A 27,581-nucleotide genomic window follows, 5' to 3' on the forward strand; every position below is an offset into this window, starting at 1 on the left:
TCCCAGGACCCCGTGTCCCCACCCAGATTCCAGGCAGGGCGCCCAGCTAGCTCCAGCCTGGCCGAGGGCGCGCCTGGAAGCCCCGCCCACCCGGCGCCCCTCCCCCGGGAAGGTAAGCACCACCTTCTCGGGAGCGGCGGGGGCAGCCGGGGCCTGCGGGCGCCCCGCCCCCCGCGAGTAGTGACGGGCCGCCGCCGCCGCGCCGCACTCGGGGCTCCCGCGTCGCCGCCCGCTCACCTGCGCCGGCTGCCCGCCCCTCGGTGCGCGCCGGGGCCTCCGCCGCCCCGCCCGGCCGCCACCATGAACTCGCTCTTCAGGAAGAGAAACAAAGGCAAATACAGCCCCACGGTTCGGACCCGCAGGTGGGGGACCGCGCTGGGCCGGGATGCGGGGCGCGGGCCGTGAGGGGAACCGCCGGGCCTCCGGGGCCGCGGCGGCTGGGAGCGGGTGCGCACCGCCCTCCGCGGGGCGGGGAACCCAGCCTGGAGTGCGCGACGCGCGGGGACGCGGGCGCCCGAGGGCCACCCTTGAGCTGGGAAGCACGGCCAAGGTGGGAATGGAGTGGGCCGGGGGCGCGGAAGGAAAACACGCTGTTTGGCCCCGGAAAGTTCTAGGAGCCGGGAGAGTACTGGCTTGGGCGCTTAGAGAGCAAGGTACTGAGGTGGAGTCACTGGGGGGTGGGGGTGGGGGTCTCCGCGTCCCGCGGTCGCTCTTGGGCCAGGGGTCCTCGCGGGCCAGGAAGCACCGCCCAGGTGGAGAGTGGTGTGTCCGGCGGACGCTACACCCAAGGCGGGGCGGGGTGGGGGGCGACGGGGGCGGGGGTGTGTGCAGGGACAGAAGTACCGTCTAGGGGCGCACCCACGCGGTGAATTTGAGCTGGAGCGGGGGCGTGTCGGGGGACGTTCACCAGCGCTCCTTGGAGGGGCGCACAGGTGCTTCTGGAGTCGGGGAGGCGAGAGGTGAGGGGACGAATTGGGGGGCGGGGAACGTGCCACCTGCAGCAGAACTTTCCGGCACCTGCCATCCTGCGCTCCAGAGCCTGGTTCGGAGGAATCCGTGGGTGTGGGGTCGGGTTGGGGGAACCCGGGCTGAGGCACCCCTGGTCCACACTCCGTACCCCACCCCGAGGTCTGCGCAGCTCCTGGGAGGGCGGTCGGGCCTTCTCCCTGAATGATTTCTCAGGGGCGTGGCTGCCCCCAGCACCCCCCCCCCCAACCCCCGCCGAAACTGGCGGCGTCTCTGAGGGCCTCCGGTTCCCAGGGCCGCCTGGGAAGGGAATGACATGTCTCGATGTGTTTGCGTTGTAACGGCAGCCCACGTCCACGTCTGCTTGGTAAGCCTAATGTATTCACTTAATAGCCGGTTTAGGGGAACCTCAGTGGAGATGCTGAGATTGAGGGAGGGGGCAGGACCTCAGACCCTTCCTTGGCCTCTCTCTAGGGAAAAGGAGGCAGGGGCTATAGCTGGGAGGGAGCCTTTATCCACAAGGGGCTTCAGACAGGTGGGGAAACTAAAAAAAAATTGCAGAGCCCACCTGCCCAAGTGTATCCACCCCAAAGTGCCCTCATCTGAGACCCCCTCCCCTGGAAGCAGTCCCTCACTCTCTCCCAGGCCAGGGATGAAGGCGAGGAGACCCTGGCCTGCACTCCCACCCTGCCCCCCGTGGTCCAGCCCAGGCAGACCTGTCTGACAGGTGCAGGCAGCTTGGGCATGGTGTGGAGAGGGTGGGCCCTCCATGTCTTTGTTCAGTCAGTTCAGTTGCTCAGTCGTGTCTGACTGTTTGTGACCCCATTGACTGCAGCAAGCCAGGCCTCCCTGTCCATTGCCAACTCCAGGAGCCTGCTCAATCTCATGTCCATCGAGTCAGGGATGCCATCCAGCCATCCCACGGTGCCCTCACCTGAGACGTAGAGTGTGGGCCCTCCATGCCTTTGAGTTCCAGGCTTTTCAGAAACTCCCCTCCCCTGTGACCCCACCGCCCCTTCTCCCCTTTGCCTTGTTTCAAGTTCAGAAGCATTTCTTTCCCTCCCCTCTTGGGATCCCCTCCCACCCCCACCCCCACCACACACACACACAAGCCTCCCTGGTCTTTCCCAGCCCCAGGGATTGGGCAGGGCTCTGCGCACTGCTCCTCAGTGGCCAGGTCCAGCTGGCTCTCCAGCCCAGCTGGGGTCCCGTCCGGTCCCTGAACTAGTCTTTCAGATGTTGCACAACCAGATGCTCCGTGCCAGCCAGGGAGGGCTGTGCTGTTCTCCCCCCACCAAGACCGGGGCCCCTCCAGGCCTCCACACACATGCACACACCCACACACCAGGAGCTGGGCCAGCCTCGCCCTGCTCTCCGCCTCCCTCATCCCTCTGAGCTTCCCCTTCTTCCAGCTCTCCATCCGTCCAGTCCCCCAAGGGCTGGGCTTGGACCTAACAAAAGGTTATAATGAATCTGGACAATCTGGGAGGGTCTTAGCCTTCCCAGCAGAGGGAAGGAAGGAAGCAATTAACATCCTTTACAGCTTCAAGGACTCAGGGTTAATGGGCATGGATCCTGCACTTCGAAATACCCCTGGCCCAAGGCAGCCATCCGCTGCCCCTAGCTGAATGTGTGATCTCAGCTTGGAGGTCTCTTTCTCCAGGAAGCCCTCCCCGATTCTTCCCAAGATGGGATGAGATTCTTCCTTTGGGCCCCATGGCCTTGCACAGTCACAGCCCTGTGTAGATGCCAGGTGACCGTGGTCTTGCCAGCCCAGCATGTTCCCCTTGGTGGAGACAAGTTCATGGAACAGATTGCAGGGTCGAAGGTAGCCTCTTGAGTGTTACCCAGTGCTTGGCCCTGTACCCATAGCTCTAAGATGCGGTCGCTGGTCACAGGGTGCTGACCCCTAAGTTACTCTTGCACCCTGAGTTTTCTAGGGGCTTCCTCTTCTGTCTGGGGGAGGCAGGGTTGCCAGTGAGATTCAGCATTGAGGTGGTCAGTTGAACACCTCGCCTCTTGTTCCAGAGAGGCTCAGGAACCTCTCTGAATCTCAGTTTCCTCATCTGCATGGCCCGCCTGGTACTAATATCTTCCAAGTGGGGTTGCTGGGAGGAGCCAACATAACAATGGAGAGGATTCCGCCCACCCCCTGCAAACGCCCCCCCACCGCGCTCCCCCATCCCCCCCCTCACCTTCCCCCCCCCCCCTTCCCCCCCCCCCCCCCCCCGCCTCCCCAGGCTCATAGGAAGGGCCCAGAGTGAGGGTCAGCATCCCTGCCCCCAGCAAAGGGGATTCAGGAGCCAGTACTTGTGACTCACACACAACCCTGCGGTCGCAGGCTCTGGACAAGTGAACAGAAATTTGTGAATGGAGAGCCCCTTAGGAGAAAACCGCCCCTCCCTGTTTGTCAGCCTTGTAGCAGCTGGAACTGGGTGTGAGCTCTGCTGCTCCTGCTGCCCTGGTTTCTAATGACAGGTGTCGGAACTGGTGTTCACACCTGCGCTAATGACAGGGTCAGGCTGCTGGTGCAAGGTCACCAAGGATAGTGTCCAGCTCAGCGGGGAGGGCCTTGAGGGGCCCTGGTCCTGCTGCCCTGCTTGGATGCTGAGAGTACAGCCCTGGCCAGTCCTTGCTCTCCAGCTGTGCCACCTGGGGAGAGCTGCTTGGCCTCTCTGAGCCTCTGCTTTCTCAGCTGTGGAATGGGCATAAAAATACTACCTGCCTGGTGATATTGTTGACATGATGATTAAATGGAATAATGCAGGGAAAGGGTTGAGAATTACAGGAAGCCTCGTTCCACAGCAGCTGTGGTAGTTATAACTGTTGAATGCATTTGAATAGGCACCTGCTATGTAGCTGGGATTGAGCTGAACGCCACGATGGACAGGCAGTGCACTGCACAACTCCTGGGGTGTCATTCCGGGGAGTAGGGGTGGCTGTGGAGGAGACGTTGACAGTCTCTACATTTGATGGAATTTTGCTTAATTACCGCTGTGGTTGCAGGACTGTGTCATGGTGGTGATGGGAACCACTGAGAGTTTGGGAGGCATAGAGCTGGACAGATGAGATTTCCAGCCTGATGGCCCTGTTGCTCCCTGACTGGTCTGAAGTGAGATCTGTCAGGGTTAGGGTGGAGACCTGGATTATCGGGGAGGACTTCCTGGGGATGTGTCTGAACTGTCATTGGGCAGGATGGATGGTTAGACCCAGCTCTGCAGTTAGACCGAACTCTGCCTGTGTTTGCGTTTGGCAAAGGAATTTGGCCTCGCTAGAAGCCTCGGCTTTCCCTTCAGTAAAATGGGACTAATTTTGTCCCTCTACCCAGACCTCGGTCCCAGTGAGCACCCAGCAGCCTGGCCTCACTTCCTGACCTCACCTAGGCAAAGTCCTACAAGAATGGCCCAGTCCTAATGGGGACATCCTGTGGGGGAGGCAGGGCCCAAGGGTTTGGAGGCTGGTGAAAGGGGCGTGTGTCCTCCTGGAAGCTAGCTGGGGTACCCGGGGTCCCTCGGTGATGAAGAGCATGTCATCCAGGTGTGGGTTCAAGCCCCAGCTTTGCCTCTCCTGAGGTATGTGTCCTTGGGCAGGTCACAAAACACTTGAGTCTCAGTTTCCTCATCTATGAAACGGGAGTGTTTCATCCGCAGCAGCCATCAGCTGGTGACGTTGCTAGTGGCTCAAGTGAGATAATGCATGTGACGGGCCCAGCTCCCAGTGAGTGCTCAGTAAGTCAAGGCAGTGACAGTGGTGACTGCACACTGCTGTTGAAGATGAAAAGTGAAAGTTGCTCAGTTGTGTCTGACTCTTTGTGACCCCATGGACTATACAGTCCATGGATTTCTCCAGGCCAGAATACTGGAGTGAGTAGCCGTCCCCTTCTTCAGGGGATCTTCCCAACCCAGGGATCCAACCCAGGTCTCCTGCATTGCAGGCGGGTTCTTTACCAGCTGAGCCCCAAAGATGAGGATGGTGCTAAGAACGGGGCTGACCAGGCAGCTGGGCTCCTTCCAGCTGTGGAGGCTGTTGCCCCAGGGGCACAGGAGGTCAGCTGACTCCCATTCTTTCGCCCTAGCATTCAGGTGGACCCCACACACACACCTTAAGAAGACACATGGAGAGAGACACCTGCGTGCATTGATCAGTGTCGGCTGAAAAGCCCGAACAGTCTGCAGGAGGGCCCTGTCAGCAAAGTTCACCTCCCACTACATGGGTAGCCGGGACTGGAGTGATCCGCCCAGCCATTTCTCAACACCTGCGGTGCACCCAGCACAGACATGTTGTTTTATATATATATATATATATATATATATATATGAAATGTTTTATATATATATAAAGGATGTTTATATATATATAAAGGATGTTTTATATATATATATATATATGAAATCTCATTCTGACGCTGAGCCTGTAAGGCTACTGCTGGTATCCCATTTCACAGAGAGGAACGCTGAGGCCAAGAGTAAAGGTACTCGCCTTGGGCTCACGGCTCACACATGGCCAATGTTGGGGCCCCTGGAGAAGGAAACTAGGGCTCCCCACCTCAACCTGGGGTTGGTGCTGTCTCTGGGGACTGCCCCAGGCCAGATGGTGGAGTCACTGGGTTTTGTATCCCTGACTCCGCCCAGCAACCCTTTGCACCTCCCCTCTCTCTGGCTTTGCCCTCACTTGCCCAGTGCTGTTGGCAGAGGGAACAAGACCTGGTGAATTAGATTCAGGACAGAACAGAGCTGAACATGTAACAGTGGCTGCTAATGGTGGCATTTCAGACACAGGGAACTCCTCTGGGGAGAGGCTTACCTCAAGTCATACCTTTTAGGCAACACTCCTAGAAGAGTGAGGGGCCTCTGGAGGGCCCTGGGGGCTGGGGGAGAAGCTGCCTTTGAGAACATGTCCAAGGCTCCTTGTCAAGAGATTTCTGGCTCCTCTCTGCTCCAGGCAGGGCTGTGTCGGGTGTTGCCAGCGCCACCTGCCACTCTCCAGCCTGCCTGCCTGCCCTGACCTGTCTTAGGAATGGGGAGATGGAAATGGCCCCTGGTCTTTGTTCTCTCTGCTTTTGATGGGTCTTCTGTCCTCCTGAGCCTAGGGACCGAGGCCCCCGGTGCCCCTTCCTGCCTCCAGGCAGACTGAGCCCTGCCTTGGCCTCAAGGCTCCCTGCCTCCAGAGCGGGCAGCCCCGCTAGGGCCCCAGGCCCTGTCACCAGTGCCTGTATAGGGGTCAAGAAACAACAGTTAGAACCAGACATGGAACAACGGACTGGTTCCAAATTGGGAAAGGAGTACGTCAAGGCTATATCTTGTCAGGCTGCTTATTTAACTTATATGCAGAGTACAGCATGAAAAACGCTGGGCTGGATGAAGCACAAGCTGGAATCAAGATTGCCAGGAGAAATATCAATAACCTCAGATATGCAGATGACACCACCCTTATGGCAGAAAGTGAAGAGGAACTGAAGAGCCCCTTGATGAAAGTGAAAGAGAAGAGTGAAAAAGTTCGCTTAAAACTCAACATTCAGAAAACGAAGTTCATGGCATCTGGTCCCATCACTTCATGGCAAATAGATTGGGAAACAATGGAAACAGTGACAGACTTTATTTTCTTGGGCTCCAAAATCACTGCAGATGGTGACTGCAGCCATGAAATTAAAAGATGCTCGCTCCTTGGAAGAAAAGCTATGACCAACCTAGACAGCATATTAAAAAGCAGAGACATTACTTTGCCAACAAAGGTCCAACTACTGATTTTTCCAGTAGTCATGTATGGATGTGAGAGTTGGACTATAAAGAAAGCTGAGCACCAAAGAATTGATGCTTTTGAACTGTGGTGTTGGAGAAGACTCTTGAGAATCCCTTGGACTGCAAGGAGATCCAACCAGTCCATCCTAAAGGAAATCAGTCCTGAATATTCATTGAAAGGACTGATGCTGAAGCTGAAACTCCAATACTTTGGCCACCTGATGTGAAGAACTGACTCATTGGAAAAGACCCTGATTCTGGGAAAGATTGAAGGGACGACAGAGGATGAGATGGTTGGATGGCATCATCGACTTGATGGACATGAGTTTGAGCAAGCTCCAGAAGTTGTTGATGGACAGGGAAGCCTGGTGTGCTGCAATCCATGGGGTCGCAGAGTCAGACACGACTGAGCGACTGAACTGAACTGAGGAAGAAACCAGCAGCTCCTAAATTATGCTCCCCCAGAGGAGGGGGCTCAGAGGGTACTAAATAATAACACTGTTTTTGAAAAAAATCTGAAACACGTATGGCCGAGTGGCAACATCAGCGAAGTCTCGGTGGCATTCTTTTCCATACTTTTCTGCACGTTTGAGCTAGGTTAAGAGTTTTCAAGTTTTTAAAAGTGAGGGGTGGGCTAGACCAGGGGGGCTGGCAGCTGATCCAGCCTGGAGGGAAGCCTGCAGTTCTGGATCTGAGTCCAGTCAGCAGGGAGACAGCAGAGAGGAAGAGGGAGCGGGCCTCAGCGGGGGGAGATGTCCAAGGCCTGGGGAGCAAGAATGGAGAGCTCTGGATGCGGAGACTCAGAAGTGTGGGAAGGAACCATGGCCAGGAGCTGGGAGAGGTGTGAACACGTGACAGCCTCTGAGGCTGAGGTGCAGAGGAACAGCCATCCTGAATTATGACTGTATTGTCCTTAGACAGCAGTGCCCTCGTCTATCTTTTCCAGGTGAGGCTCAGTGTTTTAGAGTCTCAGCGACTCTGAGCCAGGAGCAGATGAGCTGGCTCCTGGGGTGTCCCCTCTGGTTGCCCAGCCCATCCTTTCCTGGACAGAGGGCTTGTCAGGTCTTATAAATGCACAGTGGGCTGCTGGCTGGCCGGAGGCTCCACCCCACCCACGGCCTGCTGACTCTGGAAGGCTGCGGAGCTGCAAGAAGACAGTCCTGTGCAGAATTCTTTACTGCTCCAGCAGCCAGGGCTCAGATGTCAGACTTGTGGCTTTGAGGGCTTTTCACTTCTCCATGCTGGGATGGGGACTTTTGGGTTCCAGGTGAAGGTTGAGAAAGGATTCCGAGTTTGTGCCATCAGGAACAGAGGAGGCTCCAATCCTGCTGCTCTGCATCAGGAACTCAACTCTTCCCAACTATAAACTGGGCAGCGAAACCCCCTTGTTACTGAGACGGAAGCTGAGGCTGAGGTCAGGGATGGAGGTAGAGTAGAAAGAGCCTGGGTTTGGGAGCCTGGATCTGCTTTCCAGGCCCAGTTGTGCCTCTTGTCAGCTGTGTTGCTGCTGGCCACCTTCCTGCCCCACTGTGGGCTTCATGAAGGTAGGGGCTTTGCAGACTGTGTGGTCACTCCCACACCCCCCGAATGATGCCTCACACATAGTAGGTGCTCAGTGAGCAGCAGTGAGAGGTCTGTTTTGAATCTACAAATTAGAGACGTGTAGAATCATGGAGAGAACTGGAGATGATGTGTGTAAAAGCAGCAGACACATAGTAGGTGCTTCCTATTTGAAGGCCAGTACTCCTTGTCCACTGGTTTTGAACCTGGAATGATGTCCTAACAACTGGGGTTGTCACAGTTGGCTTGCTGCTGCTGCTGCTAAGTCACTTCAGTCGTGTCCGACTCTGTGCAACCCGATAGACGGCAGCCCACCAGGCTCCTCCGTCCCTGGGATTCTCCAGGCAAGAACACTGGAGTGGGTTGCCATTTCCTTCTCCAATGCATGAAAGTGAAAAGTGAAAGTGAAGTCGCTCAGTCGTGTCTGAGCCTTAGCGACCCCGTGGACTGCAGCCCACCAGGCTCCTCCATCCATGGGATTTTCCAGGCAAGAGTGCTGGAGTGGGGTGCTATTGCCTTCTCTGACAGTTGGCTTGAGCCCCATTTAAATCTTGCAAAAATCTCCAAGACACACCCTAGTGTTACTCAAAGAGGTTTGAACTTCTGTGTGTGTGTGTCTGTAAGGAGAGCCCAAAAGCACATGCCTGACATGAGGCCCCAAGGTGGGGAGGCCTTCCCTGGGTGGAAGCAGGTTAAACCATGAAACAGAGCTGTAGTTACTCCCACCAGCAGCCTTCTCACTGTAGAATCTACTTCCCGAGGATTAGTAGACAGTAAATTCCTCCACACCCAGCCAATTATCACTGAGGTTTCTAGTAGGGAGCCCGTCAATCAGTTGGCCTGTCAGTCTGGTAATTTTTGGATGTTTTCTGTGTACTGTTCTCTACAAGACTTCCTTCCTGCCGAGACCTGGGAATTCTTCCTTGATCTGCTGGTCTAGCCTTGCAGCACATGACTCTGGTTCGTTTCCTTGTTCCCAGCCCTGCCAGCACGTTAGAATCATCTGAGTTTTGGGACTTCTCTAGCAGTCCAGTGGTTAAGACTCCAAGTTCCCAATGCAGGGGCCCAGGTTCCATCCCTGCTTAAGGAACTAGGTCCCACGTGCTGCAACTAAGACCTGGTGCAGCCAAATTTAAAAAAAAAAATTATCTGAGCCTTGCAGGTGATGTCCAGGTCCTATGGCAGACCAGTTAGGTCAAAGTCAGTGAGGCGGGGCCCAGACTTCAGTCTTCTGATATGCAGCCGTCAAACCCGGTGTTTACACTGCCCTGAGTAAAGGGGCAGTGTAACTTGTCCATAAAGTTATATGTACCTTGCTGTTGTTTAGTCGCTAAGATATGTCCAACTCTTCCGCAGCCCCATGGGCTGCCCATGGTATTTCCCAGGCAAGAAGACTGGAATGGGTTGCCGTTTCCTTCTCCATGGGATCATCCTGACCCAGGAATCAAACCCGTGGCTCTCACCACGTCTCCTGCTTTGCCGGTGGGTTCTTTACCGCTGAGCCACCACTGCACCTTGCTCTTCCTTTAAAACAGCTAAAGCAGCAGTTGCCTGGTCTGTTGCACTCTATTCTTTTAGTCCCAAGCTTCCTATGTAATTTTATTTTAGATATGTGCCTTGCAGAATGGCGTAGAGCTGGCTTTTGTTTTGTTTTCATGTTCTCCCCGGGAGTCTTATCTTTTAGCGGGTGAGTTTAACTCATTCTCATTTATTGTACTGACTGCTGTGTTTGGACCTGCTCCTGCCATATATTTTCTATTTCCTATTTATCATGCTTTCTCTTTGTTTTCTTCTTGCTCTCTTCTTGCATTTTATGGGACTGACCTTTATTTTCACAATTAAATTAGGATACAAGGCCTGAAGTGGGCAGAGTGGATGAAAATACCCTGACCCAAACAGTCTGAATCTCTGGAATTACAGTTACTGGAGAGCTTTTCTAAATCCTGCCTATTAGACCATAAACTTTTGGACAATAAGGACTTACTTACCTTTTGGTGGAGGTTCTTCTGTGGCTCTTAATTCAGGATTTGTGTAGGCTGGGGGCTCAGTAAATAAGTGTTGAATTAAACAGACATTTTAAGCATGTTGACAGCTCCAGGGACTTGCTGATGGAGAAGGGCCTGTCCCCAGGGCCTGTAAGAGGGTCAGAGAGATGACAAGGAGTTGGGGGTGTGGTGAAAATTTATTCAGCAATTACTGAAGATCTGGAAATCTTGATGATCTGGAAAGCTGACAGGGGTGGTAACAGTCACCAGCGTGGATACTAACCTTCTGGCCCCAGGCAGGTCTGCCTTCCCCCCCAGGCTCAGCTTATGTATCTGCACTGGAAGCAATAATAGTACCAAGCTTGATGATGGGTTGTTAGGATCAAAGCAGGAACGCATGTCAGACACTGGGGGAGGGTGTGGCCCAGGGAGGGGTTCTGTCATACCAGTTCCTTCCCCCTGCATGGCCTGTTCAGAGGGACAGGCTGGGAGCCCCTCGTGGTGGCATCTTGGGAGAATGAATGACTCAGCCTTAACTACCACCACTGATGGTTACTCAACCACTGGGATTAATTATACTGCTGAAGATGCCAACGAAATGTAAGTCACTATGCCTCCCCTGGATGGTGAACGCCTTTCTGCTTTGTCTCCTGTCCTTGATCTCTCCCCATCACTTTGTGGAATAGTATTGACAGACCCTGATGCTGGGATAGATTGAGGGCAGGAGGAGAAGAGGGTGACAGAGAATGAGATGGTTGGATGGCGTCTCCAGTTCAATGGACATGGGTTTGAACAAGCTCAAGGAGATGGTGAAGGACAAGGAAGCCCGGCGTGCTGCAGTCCATGCGGTCACAAAGAGTCGGACACGACGTAGCGACTGAACAACAATATTGACATCCCTCTTGTTCTGAGGAGGTGGCCCTAACACCTGTTCGGATCTTGACATCATCACTTCCTAACAGTGTGACTTTGAGCAGGTTTCTTAGCCTCAGTTATCTTCATCTGAAAAATGAGGAGAGAAGAATTTTTCACATGCTATAAAGTGTCTGCTCAATTCAACCTGTATTTATTGAGCCCCAAGCCTGTGCAAAGCCTGGAATTAAAGGCTACAGAAGGGTCCTCCCCTCCCAAAAGATGAGTAAATCCTTATTGTCCAAAAGTTTATCACCTAATAGAATTAAGAAAAGTACCCCCAGTTACCAGAAGGGCGTGTTTCTCCCAGGATTGCCAGGTGTCAGGAGATGCTGCGGGAATAGGCTGAGCGGGTGATGGGCACCTAGTGAGTCCTCTCTGTCTTGCTGTGCATTTCTTCAGTCATTTCCTGCACCTGTGTGTGCCTTTGCGGTAGAGACAGGGCAGGTGTCCTGGAGTGAAAGCCTGTGCTCTCTCAGCCTGGCAGTGTTTAAAGAAGGTGGGGTCTGGAGGCCACCTAGCACCCAAGATGAACTTGGAGGTTCCTCTGGGGGCCGCTTAGGCCCTGGAGGCAGGCAGGACCCAGAAGGGGTTGACCATGGGGAACAGGAGGTCAGGCCCCTTCTGTGGACTCTAGGAGGGGCGAGGCTGGGACAGGCTGGTTCCCAGGAGAGGTGTGGGCTCCTGTGCATGCCGGACATTCCGAGACTGATCATCCAGCTCCGCTCGCACCCACTGAGACAGAATTAACCCCAAAAGGGAGGGACTGTGGACATCATCAAGGACCAGAACGTGGGGACTGACTCAGGCCTGGAAGGTGAGGTGGCGCTGGCCAGGGAGGAAGGGCCGTCACCATCAGCCACACCCTGTCCCTGCCGGTTCCCATCTTGACGCCCAGAAAGAAAAAGCATGTTGGGCATGACCAACAGGTGACAGAACAGTTCTAGGCGGGCAGCGACTGCTGGGGTGGGGGCTTATGCTAGGGCTGTGGCCCCTCCGTAGTGGTATGACCCCCTGGAGGTGGGTCAGGAAAGAGGCCGTTCTCCCAGGAAGGAGGGTGGCGTGGCTGGCTCTGGCCCGTGGCCATGGGCAAAGACACTGGAGCTCTGGGGGCCCGGGAAAGGATGTGGGGCTGTGGTCTGTGTGCTCTGGTGCTGCACACCCAGGCACCACGCTCTGCTGAGCACAGCTGGGGGCCCTGGATTGTTTTGAAGTCAGGCAGCCAGAGACCCATAGATGAGACCTGGCCTTGGGCAGGTGTCTGGCCAGTCTGTGTGGGTCTGGTGGGACACTGGCAGGAAGCAAAGGAAATGACCTTTTTTTCCTCCAATTAATTATTAATTTCCTTGGCTGTGTCAGTTCTTAGTTGCAGTGCACAGGATCTCCACTGTGTCACAGGGTATCTTTCATTGTGACACACGGACCTCCTAGTTGAGGCTCAGTGGCCCCACGGCATGTGGGATCTTAGTTCCCCCACCAGGGGATCGAACCCACATCCCCTGTGTTGCAAGGTGGATTCTTAACCACTGGACCACCAGGGAAGTCCCAGGAAATGACCTTTTATTACGTGGACCTAGGGTGCTAGTGGTAAAGAACCCACCTACCAATTCAGGAGATGTAAGAGACGTGGGTTCAATTCCTGGGTTGGGAAGATCCCCTGGAGGAGGGCATGGCAACCCACTCCGGTATTCTTGCCTGGAGAATCCCATGGACAGAGGAGCCTGGTGGGCTACAGTCTATTGGATAGTGAAGAGTCAGACATGACTGAAGTGACTTCGCATGCACGCGAGGATGCTGATAACTACCTTGTGATGCACGCAGGTACCAGGCACTAATGTTCTGAGCCTCCTCCAGCTTCATTATGGCAGGACTGATGGGCTGCAGTCATTGTGGGCTTATCGCAGAGCGGTGTAGGGGCTGCAGAATCACCCAGAACTATGCCATCGTATTTGTTAACCACTTGCCATGTGAGAGATGCATAGAACAACCTGAGATGCCCTGCAAGTATAAACCACATGCCAGGTGTTGAGGAAAAGAGAATGTAAACTGTCTCTTTAATAATGTTCTATTGACTGTCAGAATAATGGTTTAGCTGTGCTGTGTGTGTGTGTTAAGTCATTTCTGTAGTGTCCAACTCTTTGCAATCCTGTGGACTGTAGCCCACCAGGCTCCTCTGTCCATGGATTTCCCAGGCAAGAATAGTGGGTTGCCATGCCCTCCTCCAGGGGATCTTCCTGACCCACAGATTGAAAGTGTATCCCTTATGCCTCCTGCGTTAGCTGTATTAGGTTAAATCAAATGGTGTATAAAAGTTAAGTTCACCTGTTTCTTTTTATGTTTTTCGCGTGGCTACTAGGAAGATTTAAACTACAAATGTACTCACATTCTGTTTTTATTGGACAGTGGTGGCTTTGAAAGCAAATCAACCTAGTCCCCACCCTATCTGCCTTGGGAACATTTTCCACCTATCAGATATGTCTTTCTGTTTGCTACGCAGTAAGTGGATCCAATAACCTCATTGTGCAGACAAGGAAATTAAAGGTAGGCAGGTGAAACAGCACATGTTGTTATTCCAAATGCCAGCAGCTGTTCATTAGATTACTGCTGGGACAAGCTCTGTGCCGGGCACCATGGATGCAGCAGTGAGCCAAACAGACCAAAATTCCAACAATCCTGAGCCTTTCTGGTGTGACACGTACGTCCAAGGTCCAAAGTGTTTTACGAGGCTCCTCTCTTTGAACTGTCTCCATCCTCTGGATGAGGCTGATTCTTATTCCCATTTTGCAGATGAGAAGACTGAGGCACAGAGAGGCTAAGGAACCTGCCCGAGCTCTCTCAGTCTCTGTTCTTTCCCTGGGCCAGGCTGACTCAGTTTCCCTCGCTGCAGGCAGGATGGAGAGGAATGGACCAGTTGCTGCAGGGTGACCGGGACAGAGAGAGCTGACAGCAGGAAGGGCTGGGCCGGGCAAGGCAGGTCCCAGACAGGGGAGCGAGCTCTCTTCTGAGCGTGTTTGGGAGCATCGACAAACCCGATCTCCGACAAATATGCAGAAGTTGGCTGGGGGCAGCAAGGGTCAGAGTGCAAGGAGATGGCTGGGCGTGGCCATTACATTGGTCCAGGCGAGAGGTGATGCTCTTGATCAAGGTGAGGGCCTTAGGGCCAGAGGGAGGATGGAAGCACAGGGCTCTCTTCCCAGATGGAACCAGGGGAGGCAGAGGCAAGCGTATGGGGTGGTCTTCGGGTTCTGCTTGAACAACTGGGTAGACAAAGCCTCTCCGCCCTGCCCGTCGGCCGTGTCCCTGCTGCAGACCAGGTACAGCAAAGCTCATAGTGGAAACCCCCTAAACCCCTCAAATCCCAAGCCTAGTGGCCTAATCCTGACTCCAGACCCAAGAGGGTTCCTCCAGACTGGGGCTGGGGCTGCGCCCTCTCATTACCCATATATGTGCACGGCCCCTCCCCGCAGGAGCTGGAGGAGACATTCCCAAGTATTGAGGTGGCTTGTGAATTCTCCATGCCCGGACGAGGTGACATCCACAAGGCGGAAGCAGAGTGGGTCTGGGCTTGCATGAAGATCAGTGCGGATGGCCTGGGTGACCCAGGGTCTTTTTTTTTTTCAGCTCCCCCATGCCTGTGGGTTCTGACATGGGGCCTTGGCTGCCAGCTTTTATCAGCTCCTTAAAAGGAGCCCAGATCCCTGGGTGGTGACCCTGGGTGGAAGCAGAGAACCTGGGCTGCCTGCAAGGCACCACTTTGTACCTGTTCTCTCAGTTAACCGTGCCCCAGCCCTGAGAGGTGTGGACTGCCGTGACCCCCAGTGACAGACGGATGACCTGAGGCTCAGGAAGGCTAGGTAACTGACAGCTTAATAAGGCCTGAGTCAGGATCCGGATCTAGGCCGCCTGCCTTTGGTCCGGGTGCTTAACCACCAGGTTATACTGCAGCATGGCTTATCGTGGAAAAGGGCCAGGGGCTCCCCACCCAAAGTAAAGCATGAAGGAGTGATTGGCGGTAGGTGGGGCTGAGGGTCCTGCAAGAGCCCTGGGTGCTCTTTCCCCACGTGGAGCATCCGCAGAGTCTGGGTGACCCGGAGTGCCGCCTCTGTCCCCACTTCTCTGATCGGATTTCCTGCCGGCCCACTGACCAGACTCCACCCCCCTGGGCTTCACAGCACGGGGTTCCAGCCCCGGCTCCCCAGTCTGAAGCTGACCTCCTGGGCTTTGAGCAGCCACCCGCAGAGCAGGCCAGGCTGTGCTTGTAGAGTTTCTAACTCTGGTGATGGAGTGAGGGTGCCCGATGCCCCGTGAGGCTCCCAGGCCATCTCCCCGCAGCTCTAACTCCCAGAGCACATCCTGAGGGACAAAGAGACGCCTGTTCCAGGCTGGTGCTTGCAGGCTCAGACCCAGAAAGCGATTGTTTGTCCCAGAGTGTCCTCAAACCCAGTCATGGGACTCTGAGGCAGCCCCAGACGTCCCCCTGGCCGTGCCCTCCTTGCACCAGGAGTCTCATACGCAGACCGGGCCAAGGAAACGGGGTCCCTTTTCATGCCTCGGATGGGACCTGGGCCCTCGCCAGACTCCAGCGTCCTCAGCCTTGGAAAAGAAAACAAGGGCAGATTCTCTGGAAAAACAACCCCTGTCTGCAGGGTGTGACTCCACCTGGCTTGTGAAACCCATTTACCTTGTCTGACCAAAGTCTGGGCTGGCCTGAGAGGGCCATTTCTGGAGACAGCCAAGACCTGGGTCCCATTGGCCTTTATTAGTACCAGGTGGGGTCTCGGGCCACAGTGCCCACTGCCCTACCTGTCAAGATGGGCATCCCTAGACACACCATTGCCCAGAATGATCTGCTTCTGTAGGGTTTTGCTGGAAAACCTGGAAATCTAGACATGAAAAAGTGAGTGTTAGTTAGCTCAGTCATGTTTCTTTGTGACCCCATGGACTGTAGCCCACCAGGCTCCTCTGTCCATGGAATGCTCCAGGCAAGAATACTACAGTGGGTTGCCATTTCCTTCTCCAGGGGATCTTCCCAACCCGGGGAGCAAACCCGGGTCTCCTGCATTGCAGGCAGATTCTTTACCATCTGAGCCACCAGGGAAATCTAGAAGGAACCTTTAAAGAAAGAAAACAAAAACAACTGAGTTATGAGGGCTTCCCTGGTGGTCCAGTGGTTAAGCCTCCTCGCTGTCTTGCCATTGCAGGGTGCACAGGTTCGATCCCCAGTCGGGAAACTAAGCTCCCACATGCCACGCATTGTGGCCAAAACATTAAAGAGAGAACGACTGAGCTATGAACTTCGTTCTGCCTGCCCAGTTTCCCCGGATGCCTCGTTCTGTTCCAGGCCCCAGGTTGGATTCAGTCATTCTGCCCGTCTGACTGTTCCTTAGTCTGGTCTTTTTTTTTTTTTTTTTAATTAATTTTATTAGAGTATAGTTGCTTTACAATGTTGTGTTAGTTTCTGCTGTACAGAAAAATGAATCAGCCTAGTCTGGTCTTTCATGGCCTCGGCAGTTTTGAAGAGGTCTGGTGAGGCGTTTTGCGTTTGTCTGCTGGCTCCCATCCATGGCTTGTGGGTCGTGCATTACCAGGGAGGATTCTGAGGGGGTGCCATGTCCCCTGTGTCGAGGTGCCTTCTCCCTGGTGGTGTTCACCTTGCTGTCCTCGGTGCTGTGAAGTTCCTGTTTTTTAGAAGGAACCTACTTACAGCTTCCCTGGTGGCTCAGCCTGTAAAGAATCTGCCTGCAATGCAGGAGACCCAGGTTCCATCCCTGGGTCGGGAAGATCCCCTGGAGTAGGGAATGGCAACTCCAGTATTCTTGCTTGGGAAATCCCTTGGATAGAGAAGCCTGGTGGGCCATAGTCCATGGGGTCACAAAGAGTCAGACACGGCTGAGCGACTTTCACTCACTTCTTTTACAGAACCAGGCACCACTGGCAGGCGGGGTTCCCCAGGAGAGAAAGGGGGTCCATAGGCACAACCTCATACACAGAACAGGGAGCAATGTAAGGGCGCAGTTTCATCTGGATGGAAAGGCCTTCGGGGAGTAAAGGTGCATGGGGCAGTGCTCTGTGGATAGGCATTGTCACCACTTAGGGGACCCTGGCACTGTGCTAGGTGATTAGACCGAATATTTGCTGAGTGCCTCCAGTGTGCCAGGCACTGTTTTAGGTGCTGGTGAAACTGGTGACACCCCACTCGTGAGCTGACATGATGTCTGATCTGCTCAGAGGCTGCTGTAAATCTCTAGCTCAGTCCTCGAACCCCAAAGTGGTCTTTGAAACTTGATTCCAGGGTCCCAGAAGTGACCCTGACCCTCACTACCCACCTCACTTGCCTAGATAGGATGAATCTTGCCCATCTGATGGATGATAAAACTGAGGTTCAGAAACAGAAAATAGCTCTTTCAAGGTTGTGTGCGCAGTCACTCAGTTGTGTCCGACTCTTTGCAAGTCCACGGGCTATAGCCCGCCCTCCTCTGTCCATGGGATTCTCCAGGCAAGAATACTGGATCTGGTGGCCATTTCCTTCTCCAGGGGATCTTCCCGACCCAGGGATCAAACCCCCATCTCTTGTATCTCCTGCGTTGGCAGGCGGGTTCTTCACCACTGCGCCACCTCTATGGTGGGGATATTGACCATGCCGGTGGAACACCACCTCTCCCGCAGCATGCTCTTGTTGATCTGTCCCTTGCCTTTCGTGGCGCTGGGTTACGAGGTTACACGGATGGTTAGCGCAGTCAGGATTTGAACCCTGTCTGGCTGTGGACACTGGCTGCTCCCTGTGTGACCTTGGGCGGGTGCCTGCGCTTCTGAGGGCCTCAATTTGCTCACCTGTGTAATGAGCAGGTGGGGCTTGATGACTTCGGAGGCACCTACCAGCACCGACGGCCACTGCCCTCAGCATCTCTGTCCGTGTTAAACTTCTGAGTAAGTGGAGGGAGGCTGGGTGTGTCCCTCTCCCAGCCTGTCACTCAGATCCTCTTCCCTGGTCCCTTCCCTTCTCAGGTGGGGTTGGGGATGGGCACCTCAGCTTTCCTGGCTCAGCCCAGAGATCCCCATCTCCGTGAGTGGGAACGGACTCGGAAGAGGCTGGTAGGGAAGAGCTGTATCCAGGCCTCCATCAGTTGGGCCGACAGCCCCCCAGGGGCCGTGTCTGGCTGCCTCAGTGTGGCCCATTAGCTGGATGAAAAGCTGGACCGGCCCAGCCAGTTCTCAACCCTCTTGGGATCTGCACATAGACACACACACACCACCCACCCCCACACCCCCACACCCCTGCCCCTGCAGGTTCCCGACTCACCCGCATTCCTGTACTCCTGGTGTGGGGCTCTGCGGCTCTCAAGGGGAGCACACATCCGCTCCTATGGCCAGCTGGATGGCAGGAGGAAGGCAGGACCCTTTGGGGCCTCTCATCTGGGACTCCAAACCCAAAAGGCAGAAGTGCTGAGACTGCTCCAGAGGCATGGGCTTGAATCCCAGCTCTGCCTTGCTTTAGCCAGTGAGACTGTGGCCAAGCGAGCTAATGGCTTTGTGTGTCAGTTTCCCCATCTGTAAAATGGGAGAGCAGTGCTACTTCAGTGGGTGGTAGGATTAATGAGCTCATCTGGATGTGATTTGCTTAGCACCAGCCAGGCACATGGTCAACCCTCTGTGAGGTTTTAACTAGCATCTTCCAGGCAGCTGGGTGTAACCCAGAGCTGGCCCAGCCTCCATGGAAAACAGGATAAAAGCTGGGGACCATTCAAGAGGGTGGGGGAAGACGAAACACAGCCCTGCCACTTGTAAATGGCACTTGCCAATGTTTTTGATAACAGTTTTGTTGAGACATAACTCGCACACCATACAGTTCACTCACTGTGCTTATGCTTAGGTGGTCAGTCGTGTCTGACTCTTCGCGACCCCGTGGACTGGAGCCCACCAGGCTCTTCTGTCCGTGGGAATTCTCCAGGCAAGAATACTGGCATGGGTTGCCACGCTTTCCTCCAAGGGATCTTCCCAACTCCGGGATCAAACCCAGGTCTCCCGCGCTGCAGGCAGATTCTTTACCATCTGAGCCACCTGGGAAGCCCAGTTTGCTCATTAAAAGTGTACAATTCAGTTGTTTTAAGTATATTCACAGAATTATATGACCACCACCATAATCAGGGGTTTCCCAGGTGGCACTAGCAGTAAAGAACCTACCTGCCAGCGCAAGAGATGTGAGAGACGGGTTTGATCCCTGAGTTGGGAAGATCCGCTGGAGGAGGGCATGGGAACCCACTCCAATGTTCCTGCCTGGAGAATTCCATGGACAGAGGAGCCTGGCGGGTTACAGTCCATGGGGTCGCAGAGAATCGGATGCGACTAAAGCGACTTAGAACAATGCACACCATAATCAATTTTAGAGCATTTCATCACCTTAAAAAGAAACTCACACCCTTTAGCACTCCCTCCCCTTCTGTCTCCTGCCCCTCCTGACTATTAATCTACTTTCTCTTTCTATGAATCTACCTACTCTAGATAATTCATGTAAGTGGACCTTTTGTGTCTGGCTTCTCCGACTTAGCCTCGTGGTTTCAAGGTTTCTCCGCACTGTAGCCTGTGTTAGCGTTTCATCCCTATTTTCTGTTGTACGGATGCTCTGCATTTCGTTCATCTGTTCACTAGTTGAACATTTATGTTGTTTCCGCTTCCTGACTGTTGTAAATACTGCTGCTGTGAACATTTGTGTACAAGCTTTTATGTGGGCCTGTGTTTTCATTTCTCTTGATATCTATCGAGTAGAATTGCTGGTTTCCTTGCTTGTAAAGGGGCACACACACCTCCCCTAGAGAGCTGGGGTGAAGATGCTATCGGGGCTGTGTCTGTGGACGTGTCTCATGTCTGGTGAAGCGTGTGCACTAGATTTCAAGTTACCGCAGTGACTCTGTGGTCATCCCCAGAAGACAGATGGAGAGACTGAGGCACCTCAAGGCTGAGGTGCTTGCCTGGGACAGTCCCAGCAGTAAGTGGTCCAGCAGGCCTTGGAACCCGCGCCTGTCTGACCACACGCTTCCACCGAGCTGTCCTTTGTTCCCCACCAGGAGCACCAGGTCCATGGAGCTGGCTGTCCCCACCCCACCGCCCTGTGTCCCCTTCCAGTGCTGGGCTTTGGCTGGAGTAATGGGCTGGCCAGGGTGCGGTCCAGGAGGCACTTTCCTTGAACCTGTCCCAACCAGTGAGGGGCCTGGTTTGGGAGCTGGTCCCTTGCCCTGAGGTGCGGCTGGGCTGGACCCGAGAGGGATAGAGGCCCCCACCTAACCCACACTGCAGGATCACAGTGGTGTCCTTGGCTGTCACGGTTAAATATTTGGGTTGAGACTCACCACGTCTGACTGCTGAGGCCACGGTGGGGTCAGCGGCTGGGGTTGAGTTGAGGGCGGAAGTGTTCACATGTGCCACGTGGCCAGCCCACGCCAAGGTGGGGGACGATGGGAGTCAGCCCATGGCCCAGCAGCCTCACCCCACCTTACCCAGAGCCTCCATGCACAGTCGCCTTCTCTGAGCCTTCCTGGGTGCTCCACTGAATACCAGCTTTCTCCACCACAGGACTTCTCAGAGCCTTTACTGACTTATTGAGGGGTCGGGTTTTCCTAACCGCCTTGAGTGACAAAGCTTTCATTCCAGGAGCAATTACAGGACCAGGGTTCCTGGGGCCCCACTTGGGGAAAGGCTGTTTCCTTGGTTTTCTTTGCAGAGGGTGTGGCCTGGGTCTCGTTCGCCAAGACCCTAGCCCTCTCCCCTCCTAGCACCTGTGTATCCAGACCTGGCACAGAGCAGGCCCCCAGGCAAGGTTTGGGCCTGAGCCGGACAGTCTTGCAGCTCCTGTTCGTGTTCCTGTTCCTTCCACCACTCCGGCTTCCCCTGCAGCATCAGTAGCGCCTGCAGTGTTGAGTCTCAGACCCTGCCATTGTTCAGTCGCTAAGTCGTGTCTGACTCTTTGCAGCCCCGTGGACTGCAGCACGCCAGATTTCCCTGTCCTTCACCATCTCCCAGAGTTTGCTTAAACTCATGTCCACTGAGTTGGTGATGCCATCCAACCATCTCATCCTTTCTGTCCCCTTATCCTCCTGCCCTCAATCTTTGGAGTCAGTATATGAGGTCTTTGGTGGAGATTGGAGGACTAAGAACCAATCTCAACCACTGCTGGGTAGCTGTGTGACGGTGACCAAGTTGCTTTCCCTTTCTGGTCTTTGTTTCCTCCTTTGTTTAGAGAAAACAAGGAGCTGGATAATGATCATTAAGGCTCCTTAAGTATAATCATGAACCTTCGTGAGACTTACGGGGCACCCAGCTCTTTGCCTGCATACCCTCACTCCCATTCCTAACACCCAGCTGGGAAAGGCCCATCTGATAGCGGGAAGCAGAGGCACAGAGAGGGACAGCAGCTTGGCCAAGTCACACAGCCCCAGTGCACATCTGAGTCCAAAACCAAGGTCTCCTCCACTCCCCCAGTAGTGCTTGCCAGGGTGGGCTGTAGTGAGATTTTGCAGGGCAGACAGATACAGCCAGAGAGAAGACAGAAACGCCGAATGAGAAAGCCTTTCCAATTTCAAATCTCTCCCAGACACTCTGAGAACTCTCAGGGGGTCTCAGCTTGGTGCCAGCAGAGCTCTAGCTTGGCTATGGGGCATGCATGCCAAGCTCTGCCTTTAAGCAGGAGAGGGCAGGGCTCAGTTTCAACGTGTGCAGGCGGCCAGGTGTCCAGCTAGAACTTAATGCCATCCTCTTATTTCTGTGGAATTTATTTTGGCTATTACCTCTTTATGGCAAAGGCTTTTGGTTTTCTGTTTACAATGGGGAAGCAAGTCCTCTTTTTTAGAAAATTTATTTAAATATAAAGAATGAGTAGATTGAAAGAAAAGTATCAGGTATTTAATAATGAGACTGCTGACACAAAAACTTGTACCTGAGTGCTCAGAGTAGTCTGAGCCATCATGGCCAAAAGGTGGAAACAGCCCAAGTGTCCCATCAGTGGATAACCAGATAAATAAAATGTGGCATAGCCAGGCTGTGGAATATTATGCAGCCATAAACAGGAATGAAGCACTGTCACACACTAGCTACAACACAGATGACCCTCAAAATATTGTTAAGTGAAAGAAGTTAGACACGGAAGGCCCCATGTTGCACAGAGTAGGCAAATCCATAAAGACAGAAAGTGGATCTGTGGTCGCTAGGGGCCATGGGGTGGAATGGTGAGGAGTGAGTTGCTAAAGGGGGTGGGGTTTCTATTTGGGGGTGATAAACATATTCTGAGATTACATAGCAATGATGGTTATACAACCCTGTGAATACACTAAAACCCCTGAATTATGCACTTTATTTTTTAAATTTGCTTTTATTGATTTGTTTGGCTGTGCCAGGTCTTAGTCACGACATGCGGGATGGGAACTCTTAGTTGCAGCACGTGGGATCTCGTTCCCTGACCAGGGATCGAAGCCGGGCCCCCTGTGTTGGGAGCGTGTGGTCTTAACCACCGGACCACCAGGGAATTCCCAGAATTAGCACACTTTTAAAGGGTGAATTCTATGACATGTGAGTTATATCTCAATAAAAAAAAAGTGGTAGAACAGAGTAAGCGTGCTCTGCCAACGTGGCAAATAGAAGCACTGGGGTGATGGCCAGAGCAGAGGCTGATTCCCAGAAAGGCGCTGCCTCGCTCTGTACCTTTAGTGATATTGCCCTGGGGGACAGCCAAGCTCCATTCGAGGCTCACTGGGCAGCTTCCACTCTGAGCCCGGGGCTGGGGACAGCCTGGGAGGCTGGGGCGCTGGCGGGACCCCGCCCCTGCCCTCCGGCACTCCCCCACCGCGGCTCACCTCCCCTCTCTCCACCTGCAGCGTCTCTAACAAGGAGCTGTCAGAGCTCATCGAGCAGCTGCAGAAGAATGCCGACCAGGTGGAGAGGAACATCGTGGACACGGAGGCCAAGATGCAGAGCGTGAGTGCCCGCCTCCCACCCGGTGCCCCCGAGATGCCAGCCCCCTGGGGACCCGGGGCTCGGATGACCCCGAGGTTCTCACCTGGGCATGATTCTGCTCCTGGGGGATGTGTGGTCACGTATGGAGACATTTTTAGCCACCGCACCCTGGGGAGTGCAGGGTCAGGTATCTAGCGATGGAGGCCAGAGATGCTGCTATGTAGCCTACAGAGCACAGAATAATTCAGCCTCAAATGTCAGAGTGCCCAGGTGGAGACACATTGAAGAGGAGCCTCCTTAGTGCTGTTAATACCAGCTCCTCCACCCCAGACACCGAGTTCCTGCAGCCATGGGCCCTGTCTGGAGCAGAACCACAGTCTCAGGAGCCAGGCCATGGCTAGGACCTTGGTTTTGCCACTTACTGTGTGACCTTGAGCAAGTCACCTTACCTCCCTGTGCACCCGAAAGGGGGAAACCACCACCCGTCTCCTGGGCTGCTGGAGAGATTTGATGAGATTATGCAGGTGGCACTAGTGGTTAAAGAACCCTCCTGCCAATGCAGATAGACCTTAAAGACCCAGGTTCAATCCCTGGGTCCAGAAGATGCCCTGGAGAAGGAAATGGCAACCCACTCCAGTATTCTTGCTTGGAGGATCCCATGGACAGAGGGGCCTGGTGGGCTGCTGTCCACGCGGCCTCACAGAGTCAGGCACAACTGAGCACGAGGCACGTATGCGGGTGCCGTGCAGGGCTCCCTGTGATCAGCAGCATCATCATCCTCACTTCCCTACCACCGCCACTACTCAGACACAGGCAGGCCAAATCATTTCCCCACTCCATGCCTCAGTTTCTGGGACTGTAAAATGGGGATAACAACCAGCCCGAGCCCAAAGGTTCTCCTAGGGATCCTGCTCCTTGGGCTGGGCAGCCCTGCAGCCGTGCTCACACCTGTGAGCTGCTAAGCTGGCCGTCTCCTCTTTGAATCCCTCCCCACCAGCCCAGAGTGGTTGAGTTTGTACCTTCTTTGTGGCTAGAGAGGGCCAGGATGGACTGTGTCAGTGACAGAGCTGACCTCAGAGCCATTCCCCCACCCCCAGAGTGGGTGTTGCCAGATTTAGCAAATGAAAATACAGGATATCCAGTTCCATTTGAAGTTTAGGGTGCAAATTTTTGTGGGTGTAAGTGTCTCCCACACACTACTTGGGCTATACTTATATTACAAATTATCCATTGTTTACCTGAAATTTGAATTTAAACGGGCGTCTGTATTTCATCCACATTCCAGGCATGACTAAGAGGCAGTTCCTTGGGAGCTCAGGGGAGTTGAGGGTGGACAAGTCATGAGGCTGGCTGGCCCCACAGCTGGCCCCAGGCCCAGACGTGGCTGCCTCTCCGCTGACCACCCAGGTGTCCACTCCCCTGAGGGACACGGGTGGGTGGGGGGAATGACACTCTTTGGGTGAGAAGTAGGGGGCGGGGGAGCTCGGGAAGGGGGCAGATTGGACAAGAGGGTGCTCTGCTCCCCGCTAGGGTCTCCCTCCCCCAGGACCTCCCTTCTCCTCTCCCTGCCTCCACCCCCGATCTTTCTTTCTGGCCTCAGCTGGCCCTGCCAGCATCCCTCCCTCCAGCCATGCCCTGGCCCTGGTACCCAGTCCCTCTGGCAATTTCTGTTTCCTCCCCACTCTCGTGAGTGCCACAGTGGCATGTGTGCTTTCCTAAATGAAAACAGCTTTTTGGGGTGTGTCCTTTTTTCCTCCTAATAAAAGTAATATGTGTTCGCTACAAACATTTTGGGGCCGATAAACAAGTATAAAGAAGCAAATTAAGATGGTTCCACCGGCAGAGAGGAAGACCATCCCCTCACAGCCGGTGTCTCTCTGACCTTTTCTGGCCTGTGAGAGTGTGAGGGAACAGACCCCAGCGCTCGTCTCATGGTATCTGCTTAGAGTCATGACTCAAAGTAGCAAGGATGTGTTTGGAAGATAATTTTGCATGTTTTCTTTGTTTTAATTCAAATGAACAAACTTAAACCAGATTTTGAAGACAGCATGGGCTAATCTTTTTGTCTTTTCCTTCTTTCAGAAGAAAACATCATTATTAATTTTATTTATTTAATGTTTTATAAGTAATGATTTAAAACTATTTATAAATATATATATCTTCATTTATAAGTTAAAATTAATTTTATTAAAAGAGAACCCAAAAGTTCTCTTTAATTTTCCTATTTTTTAAAATGGAAGTGAGGTTCACATAGATAAAGTGAAGCATTTAGAGTATAGAATTTCATGGCATTTCATACGTTTATGATGTGCGATGACCACATCTTTCTGGTCCCAAGTTGCTTTCATCCTCCCAAAGGGAACTCCCATGCCTATCTGCCCAGCAACCGCTACTCTGCCTTCTGTCTCTTTGAATATACATATTCTGGATATTTCATAGAAACAGAATCACACAGTGTGTGGCCCTGTGTGCTGCTGTGCTTTCCCTGGTGGCTCAGATGGTAAAGAATCTGCCCACAATGCAGGAAACCCCGGTTCAATCCCTGGGTCTGGAAGATCCCCTGGAGAAGGGAATGCCAGCCCTGTCTAGTATTCCTGGGGCTGCCCTGGTGGCTCACACAGTAAAGAATCTGCCTGCAGTGCGGGAAACCCTGGTTTGACCCCTGGACTGGGAAGATCCCCTGGATAAGGATATGGCAACCCACTCCAGGATTCTTTTTGTACCTATCCCAATTTTTAAATGCCAGAAAAGCCGGAAGGGTTGGAGAACACCTGTAACCTCACCACACAGATCCTACCAGTAACCATCTCCTGGATTTGCTTTATTGATTATCTGTCCGTCAGCGTGGGCAAAATTTACAGGATATGTCGGTCCCTATGACTTTTTTTGTATACTTAAAAAAACTTGTCTGTGGTAAGTGTCCAAATTTTAAGATTTCACGCTTGTGAGTTTTCGTGTCAGTTGGTACCCGTGGAAACTTTACTCAGGTCAAGTCAAAGGACGTTTCCTGAAAGGTCCTGGGGGACCTTTGCAATTAATGTCACCCCCCACCCCCGAGGTAACCACAGCGCTGACCTGTCCTCATTGATCAGTCTTGCCCAACTGTGGACTCTTGAACTCCTGCATGGCATCTTTTGGCTGGATATTCTCTCTTATTTTGGCTGGACACGTTTTGCATTCCCACGGAGTCCCTGCACCTGTGGAAATTAGGAGATGATTAATTTACTTCCTCCTTTTGCAAAATTAATCTTTGACATGGTCATTGCCCAGCAGAGCTTCAGATCAACTGGTGATGATGGAACTGATAAAATTCCACCCAAGCCAAGAACCATGATGTTGTAACTTTTTAACCAGCCAGACCTACCTGCAGTGGAGCAATGGTCCAGCGACTTTGGCCTTCTGCCACATGGGTCTCACCCCCAAAGCCCCTTAGGGAGCTGCCCCCACCCCTCGCTGCCCAACCCTCCCAGAGTTGGCCCAGGAAAGACCTGGAATGTGGGCTGGATACCATCTCTTCCTCCAAGAGGGAGCTGAGTCATTTTACACTATACCAGGCACCATACCACCTCCGTTCACTTCTTTTTCCTGTTGCCGTTCCTCCCTTCGGTGCTTTTTCTTTTTTTTTAACAGCTTTATTGAGGTGGGTTTTACAGATCAGAAAATGCACCCCCTTCGAGCACACAGTGCAGTGATTTTTTTAGTAACGTCACCGAGGGGTGCAGCCATTTCCACAGGTCAGTTTCCAAACCTGTAATCCCTTTGTAAGCTCCCCTGGGTCCATTGACTGCGGATTCCTGCTCCCATCTGGCCTCTTTTGTGGATCCACCGACTTGGGGCAGTCCCAAGGGGCGTGGCCTTCAGTGCCTGGCTCCTCTCACTTGCTGGTTTTGAGCTCGTCCCCATCTGTACTCCCATCTTCTGGCGGCTGAGGGACAATTCCCTGGTCCCTTGGCTGCCTCTGCTGCAACGTGGGTTTCTCTTACTGCCATTGCAGAGATGGGGACACTGACCCCCAGCTGGGGGTAGCAAACGGGCCTACGAGGTCCCTTATGCGACCCCCCGCCCCGCCTGTGCTCAGTCCAGTCTCTGACTCGTCCCCCCTCCGCTCCACCGCAACAGGCCTGGCTCAGAGCCCATCTCGCTCCATGAAAGTCCACTAAGTGGATTAACAGGCTGTGTTTAACCTGCTGTTCCCACTGCCAGTTCATCATTCTTCCCTGAATTCTCAGAGACCCTGGATTCATCAACCCTGAATATTCGTGGAAGGGTTGATGCTGAAGCTCCAATCCTTTGGCCATCTGATGAAAAGAGCCAGCTCTTTGGAAAAGACCCTGATGCTGGGAAAGATTGAGGGCAAAAGGAGAAGGGGGTGGCTGAGGATGAGATGGTTAGATAACATCACTGACTCAATGGACATGAGCAGACTCCAGAAGATAGTCAAGGACGGGGAAGCCTGGCATGCTGCAGTCCATGGGATTGC

The 27,581-nt window shown here is 53.6% G+C and overlaps 1 protein-coding gene across 2 annotated transcripts in view; it reads left to right on the forward strand.

The window, feature by feature from the left end:
* The first annotated feature begins 288 nt into the window (after positions 1–288).
* PPL (periplakin) overlaps positions 289–27,581 on the forward strand; it is a 50,368-nt gene continuing 23,075 nt past the window's right edge. For both annotated transcript variants that reach the window (XM_068969403.1, XM_068969404.1), the window contains exons 1-2: positions 289–362; positions 23,023–23,122. In XM_068969403.1, the coding sequence (XP_068825504.1) occupies positions 301–362; positions 23,023–23,122 (162 nt within the window). In that variant the 5' untranslated portion in view covers positions 289–300. The remainder of the gene's footprint in view (positions 363–23,022; positions 23,123–27,581) is intronic.

This window comes from Capricornis sumatraensis, chromosome 3, assembly GCF_032405125.1.
Source record: "Capricornis sumatraensis isolate serow.1 chromosome 3, serow.2, whole genome shotgun sequence".
NCBI lineage: Eukaryota > Metazoa > Chordata > Mammalia > Artiodactyla > Bovidae > Capricornis > Capricornis sumatraensis.